General features: G+C 40.3%; 1 protein-coding gene across 2 annotated transcripts in view; it reads right to left on the bottom strand.

Moving 5' to 3' along the window:
- porb (P450 (cytochrome) oxidoreductase b) overlaps positions 1–16,416 on the bottom strand; it is a 65,454-nt gene that overhangs the window by 30,491 nt on the left and 18,547 nt on the right. Inside the window, exons 2-3 of one of the 2 annotated variants that reach the window (XM_062068179.1) lie at positions 16,154–16,336; positions 2,601–2,649 (exon numbers count right to left, since the gene is read on the bottom strand). In XM_062068179.1, coding sequence (XP_061924163.1) covers positions 2,601–2,649; positions 16,154–16,336 — 232 coding nt within the window. Of the gene's footprint in view, positions 1–2,600; positions 2,650–7,285; positions 7,638–16,153; positions 16,337–16,416 lie in introns of those variants that run through there. The other variant, XM_062068180.1, reaches the window with a different exon arrangement.

The following is a 16,416-nucleotide window of genomic DNA, read 5'->3' as shown; positions in this document are numbered from 1 at the left end:
CCGCACCGTAACACAACATAAACACAACAGAACAAATACCCAGAACCCCTTGCAGCACTAACTCTTCCGGGACGCTACACTATACACCCCCTGCATGTCCCAAATTCAAAGCTGCTGTTTTGAGGCATGTTAAAAAAAAAAAAGCACTTTGTGACTTCAATAATAAATATGGCAGTGCCATGTTGGCATTTTTTTCCATAACTTGAGTTGATTTATTTTGGAAAACCTTGTTACATTGTTTAATGCATCCAGCGGGGCATCACAACAAAATTAGGCATAATAATTTGTTAATTTCATGACTGTATATACAGTATAACGGTATCGGTTGATATCGGAATCGGTAATTAAGAGTTGGACAATATCGGAATATCGGATATCGGCAAAAAAGCCATTATCGGACATCTCTAATTTTTAATATTTTTGGCCACTGTAACATTACACACAGTTTGAACAGTAACACTCTGAATAAACTTTAATCAAGTGATTCTTTTGCGTACCAGTAGTGGTACACATACCAGTTTGAGAATCACTGTTTTAATCTCGTCCTTAAAAGAGACTGCACTTTTGTGTTAATGTTGTCCATCCACAATCCCTATAAAAAGACAAGAACACACATGTATTTCTCTTTATGTGCATTCTAAATAGTGAAAAACCGCTAGTACGAGGCAGCTTACAATGCAGATAAATGGATTAATCTGTGTGTAAATAAGGTGTGTTAAAAACATTGGAAAACCGCCAAACTCCATTTACACGCCTTGGCCTGCATATTAGCCAAGCTATAGCCACATTGTTATTGTAAGAGATAGCACTGAGGAACTACTTTTTCTGGCGTCACAACACATGACCTTGCTCACACTGCTCCCCTGACCACTCGCGAGCAGCCACCTTGAGACGCCAGTAACGTTGGTTGCGACCGGCCATGAAATAAAGAAGAAGCTTGAGCTGCTTCTGTAACGTCTTTGAGTGAAAAAAAGTTCATCCTTAGCTCAATGTTTCTTAACCATGGAGCCAGGGTCCATTGTTGGGTAGCGAGCACGCCCTCGAGGGTTGCCCAAAAATATCTGTTTCTCAGTTGTGGTCTGTATGGGCCTCAGTGGTACTCAGTTGCAATACACTTTTCCACCACTTGTGGCAGTAATGTGGAAGTCTTGAGTTAAAGTCTTATAGAAATTCCTTAAGCGCAAAAATTATGACTAAAGTGGTGAAAGCTGTATTTTCATTTGCACTTAAATTTTTGTTTATTTAAGAAACATTAATATGTATTATTTTTTAAGCTAGAATATACTGTATATATTTTAGCACTGTGTAAATTGTATGTCAATTTATTTGTCTTTAGATTCATGAGTTCCTATTTTTGCAGTTGCAATTCACTTTTCCACCACTTGTGGCAGTAATGACACTATCAAAACAAACGGAAGAAGTCTTGAGCTAAAGTCTTATCAAAATTCCTTAAGCGCAAAAATTATGACTACATTGGTGAACGCTGTATTTTCATTTGCACTTCAATTTTAGTTTATTTAAGAAACATTATTATTATTATACATTTATTATTTTTTAAGCTAGAATATACTGTATATATTTTAGCACTGTGTAATAGTATGTCAATTTATTTTTCATCTGTTTCATGAATTCCTATTTTTGCAGTAAGAATGATTAGTATTTATTTTTCTAATCAGCCTGACCTAAGCTTTGATAATATTTTTGGAGATTAAATTAAAAAACATGGTTTTACATCATTTGACAAGGTTTATCATGTTAAGCTATAAGTAGGTTAGATATAATTATTGAAATCGATTAAAATCAACAGTAAAATGACTAATTCAGTGTTAATATTTGAGTGGGGGCCCTCTGTAGTGGAAACATTGGGCTAAAAAGGTTAAGAACGCCTTGGAGTATAAATCATGCATCTCACCTGTATAGCAGAAAAGTTGGTTAACTTTAAAAAGCCAGATGCTTTTGACTTGATATTATATGGCTCTCAACAACAACAAAAAAGGCAGCATAAGGCCATTGCAGCATTTTTTTATCTGAGAAGTGAGGGTTATTTGGAATTTGCAGCTCAAGGAGAGCCATAGTACTGAAAGATACAACCATCCCATCAGTCAGCATTCCGGTGCAAGTTGCTGTTTTTTGTTGTTATTTGAAACGTCTAGCAATAGTGCTACGTGATAACACTCCAAGGCTCTCACCAATTCTGCCTTTAGTGGTAGCAAACACAGAAATTGCTCTCTTCCCCATTGTGGTTGGCATTGTTTTCACAGAGAGCATCGCAACAAATGTATGGCAAAACAATGCGCCTTGGAAAGAAGTTACAGAAATGCTTAAAATTACCAAAATAGAGTGCTTTAAAAATGGAAATGGTTGTATCCCCATTTCCCCATTTGTTACCAACTATTTTTTTATACTACATTTCACAGAAAAAGAAAAGGCCTGCATGTTCTTGTCTCATAATAATTGTGGATGGTGGGCAAAACTCCCCCAAAAAGTACCTGACTGAGCTACTTTGGCCCCACTACATTGCTAAAATGTTACCACCAATGGACATCATTATTAACATTGACAATCTTCAACACGGCATTGTTGGAATCAACAAGACTTACCGTTTTCTTCATTTTCTCAATGAAACTCGTCTCTCTCGTTGTGGGCGCTCTGCAGGACAAAACATGTTGAACGTATTAGGATAACATTGACGAAGGCATGCATAAACAATGCTCTGAGGAAATGTGCAATAACATGATTCAGATTTTTTGTAATGAAAAAAAATAAAATAATAATAAAAAAATAAAAAAAATAAAAAAAATAAAATAAATAAAATAAAATATATATATATATATATATATATATATATACAGTACACACACACTTACATACACACAATAGTTAACAATTTAGCAGATTACATCATTGCGACAAGTTTTGAGCGATATCTTATCACTACAGACCATACCACAATGTTGTTCAGTGGTGCACAACCAAAGCAGTAAGTGACAAAAGTGACAAAAGGATGTGCTCAAATCAAAGCAACAGACATCAGAAGCAAACTGAGGTAATACAGAAAAATAAAAAGGTAGTGCCGCTTCATTCAGGATCACAGGGGCTGAGGGTGCAGCTGCATTGAGGAATGAAAATGACGGTGTTAAAAAAAGTGCGTATAATGTTAGGCATAATAACATATGAACATACACTATATTGCCAAAAGTATTTGGCCTCACATCCAAATGATCAGAATCGGGTGTCCTAATCACTCGGCCCGGCCGCAGGGGTATAAAATCAAGCACTTAGGCATGGAGACTGTTTCTACAAACATTTGTGAAAGAATGGGCCGCTCTCAGTGATTTCCAGCGTGGAACTGTCATAGGATGCCACCTGTGCAACAAATCCAGTCGTGAAATTTCCTCGCTCCTAAATATTCCAAAGTCAACTGTCGGCTTTAATATAAGAAAATGGAAGAGTTTGGGAACAACAGCAACTCAGCCACAAAGTGGTAGGCCACGTAAACTGACAAGAGAGGGGTCCGCGGATGCTAAAGCGCATAGTGCAAAGCCCTTCTGCAAAGTCAGTTGCTACAGGGCTCCAAACTTCACATGACCTTCCAATTAGCCCACGTACAGTACGCAGAGAACTTCATGGAATGGGTTTCCATGGCCGAGCAGCTGCATCTAAGCCATACATCACCAATACAAATGAAATGAAATTTCGTTCTTATCTGTACTGTAAAGTTCAAATTTGAATGACAATGAAAATGAAGTCTAAGTCTACATTGGATGCAGTGGTGTAAAGCATGTCGCCACTGGACTCTAGAGCAGTGGAGACGCGTTATCTGGAGTGATGAATCACGCTTTTTCCATCTGGCAAGTTTGGAGGTTGCCAGGAGAACGCTACATTTCGGACTGCATTGTGGAGGAGGAATTATTTTTTCAGGAGTTGGCCCCTTAGTTCCAGTGAAAGGAACTTTGAATGCTCCAGGATACCAAAACATTTTGGACAATTCCATGCTCCCAACATTGTGGGAACAGTTTAGAGCGGGCCCCTTCCTCTTCCAACATGACTGTGCACCAGTGCACAAAGCAAGGTCCATAAAGACATGGATGACAGAGTCTGGTGTGGATGAACTTGACTGGCCTGCACAGAGTCCTGACCTGAACCCGATAGAACACCTTTGGAATGTATTAGAACGGAGAGCCAGGCCTTCTCGACCAACATCAGTGTGTGACCTCACCAATGCGCTTTTGGAAGAATGGTCGAAAATTCCTATAAACACACTCCGCAACCTTGTGGACAGCCTTCCCAGAAGAGTTGAAGCTGTAATAGCTGCAAAAGGTGGACCAACATCATATTGAACCCTATGGGTTAGGAATGGGATGGCACTTCAAGTTCTTATGCGAGTCAAGGCAGGTGGCCAAAAACTTTTGGCAATATAGTGTAAGTATCTATTGACGCGTGAATTTGTTATTCATTAGACATTCTCGCTTGTTAATGAAGTTCAATAGACAAAAAATGCCAACTTAAAGTCCAGAAACTTGACATTTGACCAAGACCGTTCATCTCTCATGTATGTAACATTTTTACTGTATATTCCTACAGTAATTTATTAGCACTGTGAATCTTTGGGCACCCCATGTTTGATTCGATTCAAAACGATTCTAGATTCAAAATTAAAACTTTTAATAACACTGGGTGCCACTTCTCTTTTCTAAAATAAATATGTACAGCAAATATGGACATATACATCAACAATATGATTTGCCTGAGTGGCTGGACAGGACAGATTTAAAAAACAAAAACAAAAAAATGTATTACGAATCGTTACAAATAAGAATCGTGATTAATTCGTAAAAAGCTTTCTTTGACACTGCTATATTTATGTTCTGTTTCCAAGAGAACGCTTGATGCAGTTTATAGAGCTTCAAGGTGCTCACCCATGTCTGTGGTCATGTAGGTCAGGTTCTCCTCTTTCAAGCCCTTTACCAAGTTACGTTTGGAGCTAAGAGCTCCCTTCTTGAGACGGTGGTGTGAAAAAATGTCTGCCTTGCTTTAACCAGTCTTCTGATACTTGCTTTTATATCAATCATGTCATCCACCAGCTAATCTGAAACAATATCAAATATTGTAAGAGCCAGACTTTTTTCCAACGCTTTGAACCATCCGGCTTATTTATGGATTTTTCTTTGCGCACAGTCTTAATGCAAATAGTTTTCATTAAAACTCATGCAAATACATTGAAATGGTGTGTTATTGTTTGTGCTATGGCACTATCTTTTGGACAAATTCTCTCACTGCACGTGCTGCTGGGTGAATGGCTACAGTGTTTCCTGCCGTTTAAAAACTTTGAACTGGAAGTACTAGTGCCTTTCCGTCTTCTAATTGTCCATAGTGTTTCTACTCGTATGGATTCTTCATTCATCACACCAAGCAATTTTTGTAAAGTTTACAATACAACTAAAACAATTCTTACTTACTAAACCGTCCCATGTGTGATGTCTGTAGGAGTGTTTTCATGCATACTTGTATGTGCTATCGTAATGTAATGAAGTTGGAGTGACGAGTATTAGCTATTATGCCAACACGTTTATGAATGTCTGTGTTAGTATTATTAACTTACAATGCCATTCTTTTTGTATTGTATCACATTGCAAAAACTGAAATCTAAGTATTATTAAATATCTCAAATAAGGGTGATATTTCCTTATTTTCTGTCTGATAAGATAATTCTTCTCACTAAGCAGATTTTATGTTAGAGTGTTTTACTTGTTTTAAGGGTTTTGGTCCTAAATGATCTCAGTAAGATATTGCAGCTTGTTGCTGAGATTTTATGACCTATATTGAGTAAAACATGCTTGAAACTAGAATATCAACTGTTGCAAAGCTGTGTCATCAACACTCACAAGTATAAAACTATTTTTTTAAAGTAATTGCTTACTACAAGCATGAAAAAAAAAATCATGATGCAGAGCGCATATCAATATGTCAAGATAATGGCTCTAGCATTTACTTAATTTAAGAATATTTTTCAACATATTGAGCAAAAAGCTCTTTTTTTTCTACCAAGAAAAGTGCACTTGTTATCAGTAAAAATATACTTATTTTAAGGTATTTTTGGGTTAGCTAATTTTACTTGTTTTGGAAAGTCTCGACAAGCCAAATTTTCTTGTTCTATTGGCAGATAATTTTGCTTAGTTCAAATAAAATACCCCTATTTTTTTTTTTCTTTCTTGTTTTTCAACACTGACTTTTTGCAGTGCAGTCTTGTAAATCCCTAAGTAAATTCACCAAGACGTTCTGTTTAGCTGATTGATCAGCCGTTTTACTGCCGTATTACAGACATCGTTTGGAAACGATTATAGGTATGTAACATTTACAAAATTGTTCTGTGTAGATAACTCATTTCACAACGTATATATCTGCGGCTTATAGTCTGGTGCAGCTAATATATGGAAACACTATTTTTCTTCAGAAATGTAGCTTATATAGTGGTGCGCTGTACAGTCCAGAAAATACGGTACTTAATGAGATTTGCAGGCCTTCAATTGGACATGTATAATGCTAATAAATCCTCATTTATCCAGAATGCCCAGCTTAGCCAAATTGCCTTAAAACTTAAGGAACCAATTACAATTCAGACATGAGAATTGGAGGCCAAACACCATAAAAGAGGCTCCTGTGGTTAACACTTGTACTCCGGATTGAAACGTAAAAGCAGACGTCTGCCCTCAAGCTAAAGCATTCCTGGGAGATTTAACAGAGAGACTTTCAGAACGTTATCTCAGATGGTCTAGGAAAAGTCTGCACCGATGTAACCAACTGAGCACATGGGGGAAACTAGTATTGTCTGGAGAAAGTTCTTGAACAAAACACCGATTTTTGTTGTGCAGCAGCCAGCTAAAACATTTTGCTCTTCTCTCTCTCCCTTGACATTCTTGTGTCTCTCTGTCACAAAACAAAGCGGAAACCTAAAAGTATTTTTCATTTTTTCTTGGGTCGAGTTAGAACGTTTGACACCCGCATGTGAAACTGAGCGTGGAGAAACATGCTTTTAAACCATTTTGGTGTTTAGTCGAACACGCTCACTGACCCATGCCCAGTGTGACCACGTGAGTCTTGTGTAAGCTATGTTTTTCATCAGGCTGAACACTACATTGTGCAGTCAAACATATTTTTTCATTATCTGTTCTGCAACTTTCTGTAAAACATTGGGGGGGAAACCAAATCGGTTTCACCGACATGCACGTCAAAGGGCGTCATGAGGTATAAACGAAGCATCGGTTATAGCAAGCAGGTTACTAACCTCTCGGCAGCATCTCTCCTGTCCTCTGGCAGGGAGAAAACACAGCCCATGGCATGTAGCCCTGCAACTCAGCACAGCCACTATCGCCAATGGCAAGGAACCGCCGCACGCCACAAAAAGCAGGTTGTCGACACTTGACAACCACAAGACGGTCCACCAGAAAGACGCTGAAAAGCTCCACAAAGAGAGGTCTGCCTTTACCTCGGCGGCTCCAACATTATCTGAACTCAGTCTCTTCCTGTGCTGCTCCCGGAATCCTGTTACGTCTGTTTCTCATAGTCCTCAACAACAGCGTGAGCCCTGTCAGTGCCTGGACACAATGGTGGGAAACTGACTTTCCCATAAAATGTAGCAGAGCTGCAGACCCGCACTTTTGACTCCCGCCGACACACACTGAACCACTCTGGGGCTGAAAATGCCTCTCTCCCTCATCCCCGCCCCCTTTTCCTCTCCAGCCTGAAAGGTGTTAGGCACGAAAAAGTCTACAAGATCCATTCCGAGGATTTGGCTAGTCAACTAACCAAAGCCCCTCGACCACTGACGGGAGAAGGGGGGGCTGAATGGTAGTTGTTTTTTTTTGTTTCCTTCCTCCCAGCCCCCACCTCACTGGAGAAGAGAGGGGGGATGCCATTGCTATGGCAACTACATTTATCATAAAAGGATTCCATTTGTGACAAGGCCTTGCTCCAATGGCAGAGTGGTTCGGCTAACGCGCACACGCACAAAAGAAAAAAGGCAGGGAAGAGGGGAAACATTGGGGGAAAAGTAACTGGGGGGGAAAGAAAGGGTTGCTTGTCTTTCGCCTCAACTTTCCACCTTTGGAGAGGCCTCACAAAAGACGCTTGGCTCACCGCCTTCTCGTGAGTTCAGGGCCAAAAACAAAAGCACAGGAAATACATGGAAGACTACGCCCCCCTTCGAAACACTTAGGTAATCATCACTCTCTTAAATAGGGGGAGAGCAGGCTTTCATTTTATGCTTCCTTCCTGTAACCCTGCCTCTGCACATATAGCCTAAGAGACTTCCCCATGGTCATCCCTGTGGTAATCCTGCCAGGTCAAGATATTACAAACTCGACGGTTTCTTCAGTCGCTCAGCTTACCGTACCGTATTTTTCGGACTATAAGTCGCAGTTTTTTTCATAGTTTGGCCGGGGGTGCGACTTATACTCAGGAGAGACTTATGTGTGAAATTATTAACACATTACCGTAAAATATCAAATAATATTATTTAGCTCATTCACGTAAGAGACTAGACCAGGGGTCGGCAACCCGCGGCTCCGGAGCCGCATGCGGCCTCTTTGCCGACCTCCCCGATTTTCCCAGGAGACTTATGGATCTCAGTGCCTCTCCTAGATAACTCCCAGGGCAAATATAATCCTATTTTCACTCTAATTACTAAATTAAGGGTGTGCCCTTATTGCACTGCAGTAATTGTTCTCTATAGCATTTACAAACAGCGTGCCAGCCCGGCCACATGTTGTATGTAGCTTTTACTTGTACACGTAGGAGACAGCAAAGCATACTTAGTCATCAGCCACACAGCTTACACTGACGGTAGCCGTATAAAACAACTATAACACTGTTACGTTACAAATATGCGCCACACTGTGAACCCACACCAAAAAATAATGAAAAACACATTTCTGGAGAACATCCCACCGTAACACAACATAAACACAACACAACCAATACCCAGAATCCCATGCAGTCCTAACTCTTCCGGTCTAGATTATACACCCCCGCTACCACCAAACCCCCCCACACATAAGCCCCCCCCCCCTCCGTGCGTCGGTTGAGCGGAAGAGTTAGTGCTGCATGGGATTCTGGGTATTTGTTGTGTTGTGTTTATGTTGTGTTACAGTGCAGATGTTCTCCAGAAATGTGTTTGTCATTCTTTTTTGGTGTGGGTTCAAAGTGTGGCGCATATTTGTAACGTAACAGTGTTAAAGTTGTTTTATACGGCTACCGTCAGTGTAAGCTGTGTGGCTGCTGACCTAGTACGCCTTTCTGTCACTTACGTGAGCTAGCTGAAGCTGCATTCTACATGTGGTCGAGCAGGTACACTGTTTGGGCAGGCTGTAGAGGGCGCCAAAAGCAGTGCCATCACGCCCTGATATTCGGGAGTGTCCCGGAAATAATGAGAGGGTTGGCAAGTATGACGCTATCAAGCGCCATTCATTCAAAACTCGCGGGCCGCACTAACATCAAATTTCCATGTTAAAGTGCGTGCCGGTGCGTGTGTCTGAGACCCCTGGTTAACATAGCACAAAGCAATTTAAGCTTTGTATGCGGTGTTTTTCATTTTAAATTTAAATTTTTTTTTTGTGGCTCCCATTATTTTCTTTCATTTGTGAAACTTGCCAAAATGGCTCTTTGAGTGGTAAAGGTTGCCGACCCCTGGACTAGACGTATGAGATTTCATCGGATTTAGCGATTAGGAGTGACAGATTGTTTGGTAAACGTATAGCATGTTCTATATGTTATAGTTATTTGAATGACTCTTACCATAATATGTTACGTTGACATACCAGGCACGTTCTCAGTTGGTTATTTACTGTATGCGTCATATAACGTACACTTATTCAGCCTGTTGTTCACTATTCTTTATTTATTTTAAATTGCCTTTCAAATTGTATTATTGGTGTTGGGTTTTATCAAATAAATGTCCCCAAAAAATGCGACTTATACTCCAGTGCGACTTATATATGTTTTTTTCCTTCTTTATTATGCATTTTCGGCCGGTGCGACTTATACTCCGGAGCGACTTATACTCCGAAAAATACGGTAAGTTCCAGACTGCAAGGAGCAACTTTTTTCCTAGGCTTTGAACCCTGCGGCTCATAAAATGGTGCGGCTAATTTATGCATTTTTCTTCGCTGACGGCCACAATGCAAATAGTTTACAAAAATCAAGCAAAGACACTGAATGGGTGTGTTAATGTTTGTGCTATGGTGCCATCTTTTGGACCAGTTAGCTCACTGCAGGTGTTGCAGTGCTGCGTGGACAAGGGGTGTCAAACTAATTTCAGCTAAAGGGCCGCATGAAGGAAAATCTATTTCCCCGTGGGCCGGACTGGTAAAATCATGGCATAATAACTTAAAAATAAAGACAACTTCAGATTCTTTTCTTTGTCTTACTTTGGCCAAAAATAGAACAAGTATATTCTGAAAATGTACATACTACAAATAATCCTCTTGTCAAAACACTTGACATAAGTTGAAAACTCTGAGGAAAAAATTGGTGCAGTTTAAAAAACCCCAATGAAGAACACGACTTCATCTCAGTGTTTTTACAAAGCAATTCAACTTTAAGCACTTCCTGTTTAGCATAACTTTGGCAGTTTATTAAAAATGCTTGGAAAAGCAACCAATTGTTTCCACAAACCACCGCATTGATGAAATCTGCATACTGCCATAACACATTTATTTATCATCATTGAAATATTACAATTATAGTTAAACATGGTGTCAGTTATCAAACGACAGCGTAGCTTTGTGATGTGGCTTTAATGAACAGAGCCTGCCGAGACTTAAGACCTTGTTTTAATTCTTCCACCTTCTGTAGCCTTTGTTCCGTGTTCATATTCTTGTCTTTGTTTTTCTTAGACGTTCCATAGTGCCTTCTTAGATTATATTCTTTCAATACAGCCACACTTTCCAGAAAATACAGTATAACTTCTAAATGTAGTGCAATTTACCACTGGTTGCTAAAAACTACCAGGCAAGCTGCATATTAATAATTTTGTTTTTTTTTATGCCAGTGATCCCAAGTTTTACGGTTATTGAGAGAAACTATGACCATTTATCGGAGACCATTTTTAAGATTGCACAGTTGGACCGGATGTGACGTACAGCATTATTATTGTGAAGGCCGCAAGTGCATGAAATGAAGCTCCTGAAGGTGGTCGCGTGGGAACAAGACCCCTCTAGACGAGGCTGTTGGCAACTAAAAAGTGTCTCTCAAGTGTCTCCTTCGCTTGCACTACATGTTACAATGTCCTCGGTTACGATACTTCACTATGTGGAGGGCTTCAATACTCACTTATTTGTGACAAAGTGTCACTCTCCACTACAGCTCTGCATCCTACAGCTGAAATGCTGCTGCTGTTGTTGTCCAACACCTAATTCAGTGTCACTTAGAAAATGCTTGACTGTTGACACCATGGCTAGTTCTGATAAAATCGTTTTTTTCTCGCCTTCTCCTCTTCTGCGCTTTATTTTCATTGCAACTAATTCTCAAAACTCCGCTAATAAGTGTTTCCGAACGTCCTCCGCAATCATGTATTAGTCCATAGCGTTAGAAGAAAGGGGGAGCTGTCCAAACAATCATGATGGATTGAGCCTTTTGGTGTATTTTTAAGTACACAAATTCCATCCATCCATCCATCCATCCATTTTCTTCCGCTTATCCGAGGTCGGGTCACGGGGGCAGCAGCCTAACCAGGGAAGCCCAGACTTCCCTCTCCCCAGCCACTTTGTCCAGCTCCTCCAGGGGGATCCCGAGGCGTTCCCAGGCCAGCCGGGAGACATAGTCTTCCCAACGTGTTCTGGGTCTTCCCCGTGGCCTCCTACCGGTCGGACGTGCCCTAACACCTCCCTAGGGAGGCGTTCGGGTGGCATCCTGACCAGATGCCCGAACCACCTCATCTGGCTCCTCTCAAAGTGGAGGAGCAGCGGCTTTAGTTTGAGCTCCTCCCGGATGACAGAGCTTTTCACCCTATCTCTAAGGGAGAGACCCGCCACCCGGCGGAGGAAACTCATTTCGGCCGCTTGTACCCGTGATCTTGTTCTTTTGGTCATAACCCAAAGCTCATGAGCATAGGTGAGGATGGGAACGTAGATCGACCGGTAAATTGAGAGCTTTGCCTTCCGGCTCAGCTCCTTCTTCACCACAACGGATCGACACAGCGTCCGCATTACTAAAGACGCCGCACTGATCCGCCTGTCGATCTCACGATCCACTCTTCCCTCACTCGTGAACAAGACTACGAGGTACTTGAACTCCTCCCACAAATTCAGACAAAAATAAATATGTATTTGAAATATAATGCATCTTTATAAATCGTATTTATGTGACGTTTTGGGGCCCCGGGTAACTGCCTGTGTTTGCCTAATGCAGGGGTCGGCGAGCCGTAGCGCTGCCTTAGTGGCTCCCTGGAGATTTTTCAAAAATGTATGAATATGGAAAAAGTTGAGGGGAAAAAAAAAAATGTTGGTTTTAATATTGTTTCTGTAGGATGACAAACATGACACAAACATTCCTAATTGTTAGAAATCCCACTGTTTGTATTAAACATGCTTCACTGATGAGAGTATTTGGCGAGCGCTGACAAGCGGTAGAAAATGGATGGATAGATGTTTTGTCCTAATTTCGGCCGTCATTGAACTCACCACAGTTTGTTTACATGTACAATGTCTCTGACGCCGCCACAGAAAGACGTGTTTGTCCACCAAACCTTTTATGCTGTGCGTGAATGCACAAAGGTGAGCTTTGTTGATGTTATTGACTTGTTGGAGTGCCAATCAGGCATATTTGGTCAGTGCATGACTGCAAGCTAATCGATGTTAACGTGCTATTTAGGCTAACTGCATGTACATATTGCATAATTTTGCCTCGTTTGTAGGTATATTTGAGCACATTTAATTTCCTTTACTTAAGTCCTCTGTGTAATATTGGCTGCATTTCTGATAGTTGTTTGTGTGCCATGTTGTTCCAGACCACAGCAAATGTTACCCAGCTTGTAAAGATTGTAATAAATCCACAAAAAGAAGACAGCCCGCCATTTCCTTTAACTTGGACATAGACCTCTTTACCTTTGGCCATTCTAAACCAGTAACTTCCAGGAGTTATCTCACCCTCCGAGAAGCCTCTGTTTTACTAATGTTTTCTAATGTTGTAAAAATGTGTACAATAAATATTAAATGTCAACATTGGTGGGGTACTACACCCTGAACCTGTTCACCAGCCAATCACAGGGCACATAGACACCTGCTCACATTTATATATACACCTTTGAACAATTAGTGTCTTCAATCAACCTATCAAGCATGTTGTTGGAATGTGGCAGCAAAACCCATGCATGGACTGGGAGAACATGCAAACTCCACACAGAGATGCCCAAACGGAGATTCAAATTCTCGATCTTCTGACTGTGAGGCTAACCACTAGGCCACAGTGCGGCTGCCGTTAAGGAATCTGACACCAGATCGTGTTGAATCTTGTTTTTGTCCATTTATAAGTATGAGACCTACATTTGTGTACAAAACCCAAAACCAGTGAAGTTGGCATGTTGTGTAATTTGTAAATAAAAACAGAATACAATGATTTGCAAATCCTTTTCAATTAAAATTCAATTGAATAGACTGCAAAGACATGATATGTTATGTTTGAACTGAGAAACTTAATTTTTTTTTTGAAAATAATCATTAACTTAGAATTTAATGGCAGTAACACATTGCAAAAAAGTTGGCACAGGGGCATTTTTGCCACTGTGTTACATGGCCTTTCCTTTTAACAACACTCAGTAAACGTTTGGGAACTGAGGAGACAAATTTTTGAAGCTTTTCAGGTGGAATTCTTTCCCATTCTTGCTTGATGTACAGCTTAAGTTGCTCAGCAGTCCGGGGTCTCTGTTGTCATATTTTACGCTTTATAATGCGCCACACATTTTCAATGGGAGACAGGTCTGGACTACAGGCAGGCCAGTCTAGTACCCACACTCTTTTACTACGAAGCCACGCTGTTGTAACACGTGGCTTAGCATTGTCTTGCTGAAATAAGCAGGGGAGTCCATGAAAAATGCTTGGATAGTAACATATGTTGCTCCAAAACCTGTATGTACCTTTCAGCATTAATAGTGCCTTCACAGATGTGTAAGTTACCCATGCCTTGAGCACTAATACACCCTCATACCATCACAGATGCTGGCTTTTCAACTTTGCGCCAAGAACAATCCGGATGGTTCTTTACCTCTTTGTTCCGTAGGACACGACGTCCACAGTTTCCAAAAACAACTTGAAATGTGGACTCGTCAGACCACAGAACACTTTTTCACTTTGCATCAGTCCATCGTAGATTAGCTCGGGCCCAGCGAAGCCGGCGGCGTTTCTGGGTGTTGTTGATAAATGGCTTTCGCTTTGCACAGTAGAGTTTTAACTTGCACTTACAGATGTAGCGACCAACTGTAGTTACTGACAGTGGTTTTCTGAAGTGTTCCTGAGCCTATGTGGTGATATCGTTTACACACTGATGTCACTTTTTGATGGAGTACTGCCTGAGAGATCCAAGGTCACGGGAATTCAATGTTACGTGCAGTGATTTCTCCAGATTCTCTGAACCTTTTGATGATATCACAGACCGTAGATGGTGAAATCCCTAAATTCCTTGCAATAGCTCGTTGAGAAATGTTGTTCTTAAACTGTTTGACAATTTGCTCACGCATTTGTTGACATAGTGGTGACTCTCGCCCCATCCTTGTTTGTGAATGACTGAGCATTTCTTGCAAGCTGCTTTTATACCCAATCATGGCACCCACCTGTTCCCAATTAGCCTGTTCACCTGTGGGATTTTCCAAATAAGTGTTTGATGAGCCACTTGTGCCAGCTTTTTTTAAACATGTTGCAGGCATCAAATTCCAAATGAGCTAATATTGGCAAAAAAAACCCCAATGTTTTTCAGTTCAAACATTACATATCTTGTCTTTGCAGTCTATTCAATTGAATATAGGCTGAAAAGGATTTGCAAATCATTGCATTCAGTTTTTATTTAACATTTACACAACGTGCCAACTTCACTGGTTTTGGAGTTTGTACATTATCGTTTTGAGTAATTGTCTTGTAATGACTAAGGGCGACCCAGTACAAGTTTTTCATTTCCAATACAATACCGATTATAGAGCCTTACGTATTGGCAAATACAGATATTGATCCAAATCGATATTATCACGAAACATACATACTTTCATTATTTTGTAGGGTGAAATGTTATAAAAGGCTTCATCAAGTGAAATGAGTCAAACAGAACAATGGTAGATGACTAACCTATTTATTATCAACAATCTGAAATGGACTTATGCTGTCTTTGAAGGGGAACTGCACTGTTTGGGGGGAATTTTGCCGATCATTCACAGTTTCTATGTAAGACAAGAATAAATAGGTATTTTTTTATGCATCCTAGTTTGTAATATACGGGAAGTTTGAGGTCGCTAACGATGAAGCTAATGGTAGACATTGCTTCTATTGCATCCAAAACATCTAAAAATTGCCAACAACACTCCATTTACATGTTGCGACCTAAATAATGACCAATTGTTGGCGATATTATTGTAAATAACTACTTTCAGCAGCTCATTGACCACAGAGAGGTAACTAGCTACTGCAGCTATTGACATACTGAGCTGGTAAACTGCTGCATTGCCTCTGAGTTGGTGGAGTGGTTTTATGGCGACACCTAGTGGCCACTATCATTCATTAAGTTAAGCTCATGAACCAGTACGTTGAAAAATGCAGACACGTTTATTACTGGATACTTCCTAATACGCTTCTGCTTGGGAGACTTTATCTACTTTGTGTTCATCATGTCTTCTTTGAATATGAGTAAAACATTTAGACATATAGATGTTAACTGGCTGTCCAGCTTTGCACAAGTAAACCCACTGCAGGACTGCTTGTATTGGACATTTTAGACGCAAGCTAATATAATAGGATATATCAGATTGGGACACTCGTAATGAAAAACATGCTAATGCAATTATAATCAGTGAGTATCATTTTGCATCATCAATTTATCCGACAAGTTATAATCAAGCGACAGTAACTTTTGATATTTCTTTAAAAAAAAGTTTTTGTTTTTTTTAGTGAACACTCACATTGTTTCAAGCTTCTTGAATTCAGGAATGGATTCAGGCTTCTTGCGGGACATGAACCAATAGATGACAATGCAGACGATCAGGGAGAAGAGGAACAAGTCAAGGTTGCTGAAAAGGGGCTCGTCCTCATCAGTCATGGCCTGTGTGGGGGTGGTGGGGGTCTCAGCGTCCATGTCTGCCATCCTATTTTCAGGAAAGCAGAGAGAAAAACTTGTAATAAACAAACTAAATCTAACTGTTTAAATAAATCTGTATGAAACTAC

The sequence above is a fragment of the Entelurus aequoreus genome, linkage group LG13, assembly GCF_033978785.1.
Source record: "Entelurus aequoreus isolate RoL-2023_Sb linkage group LG13, RoL_Eaeq_v1.1, whole genome shotgun sequence".
Lineage (NCBI taxonomy): Eukaryota > Metazoa > Chordata > Actinopteri > Syngnathiformes > Syngnathidae > Entelurus > Entelurus aequoreus.
The sequence above is the reverse complement of the archived record's forward strand: the minus strand, read 5'-3'. Positions and strand labels throughout refer to the sequence as shown.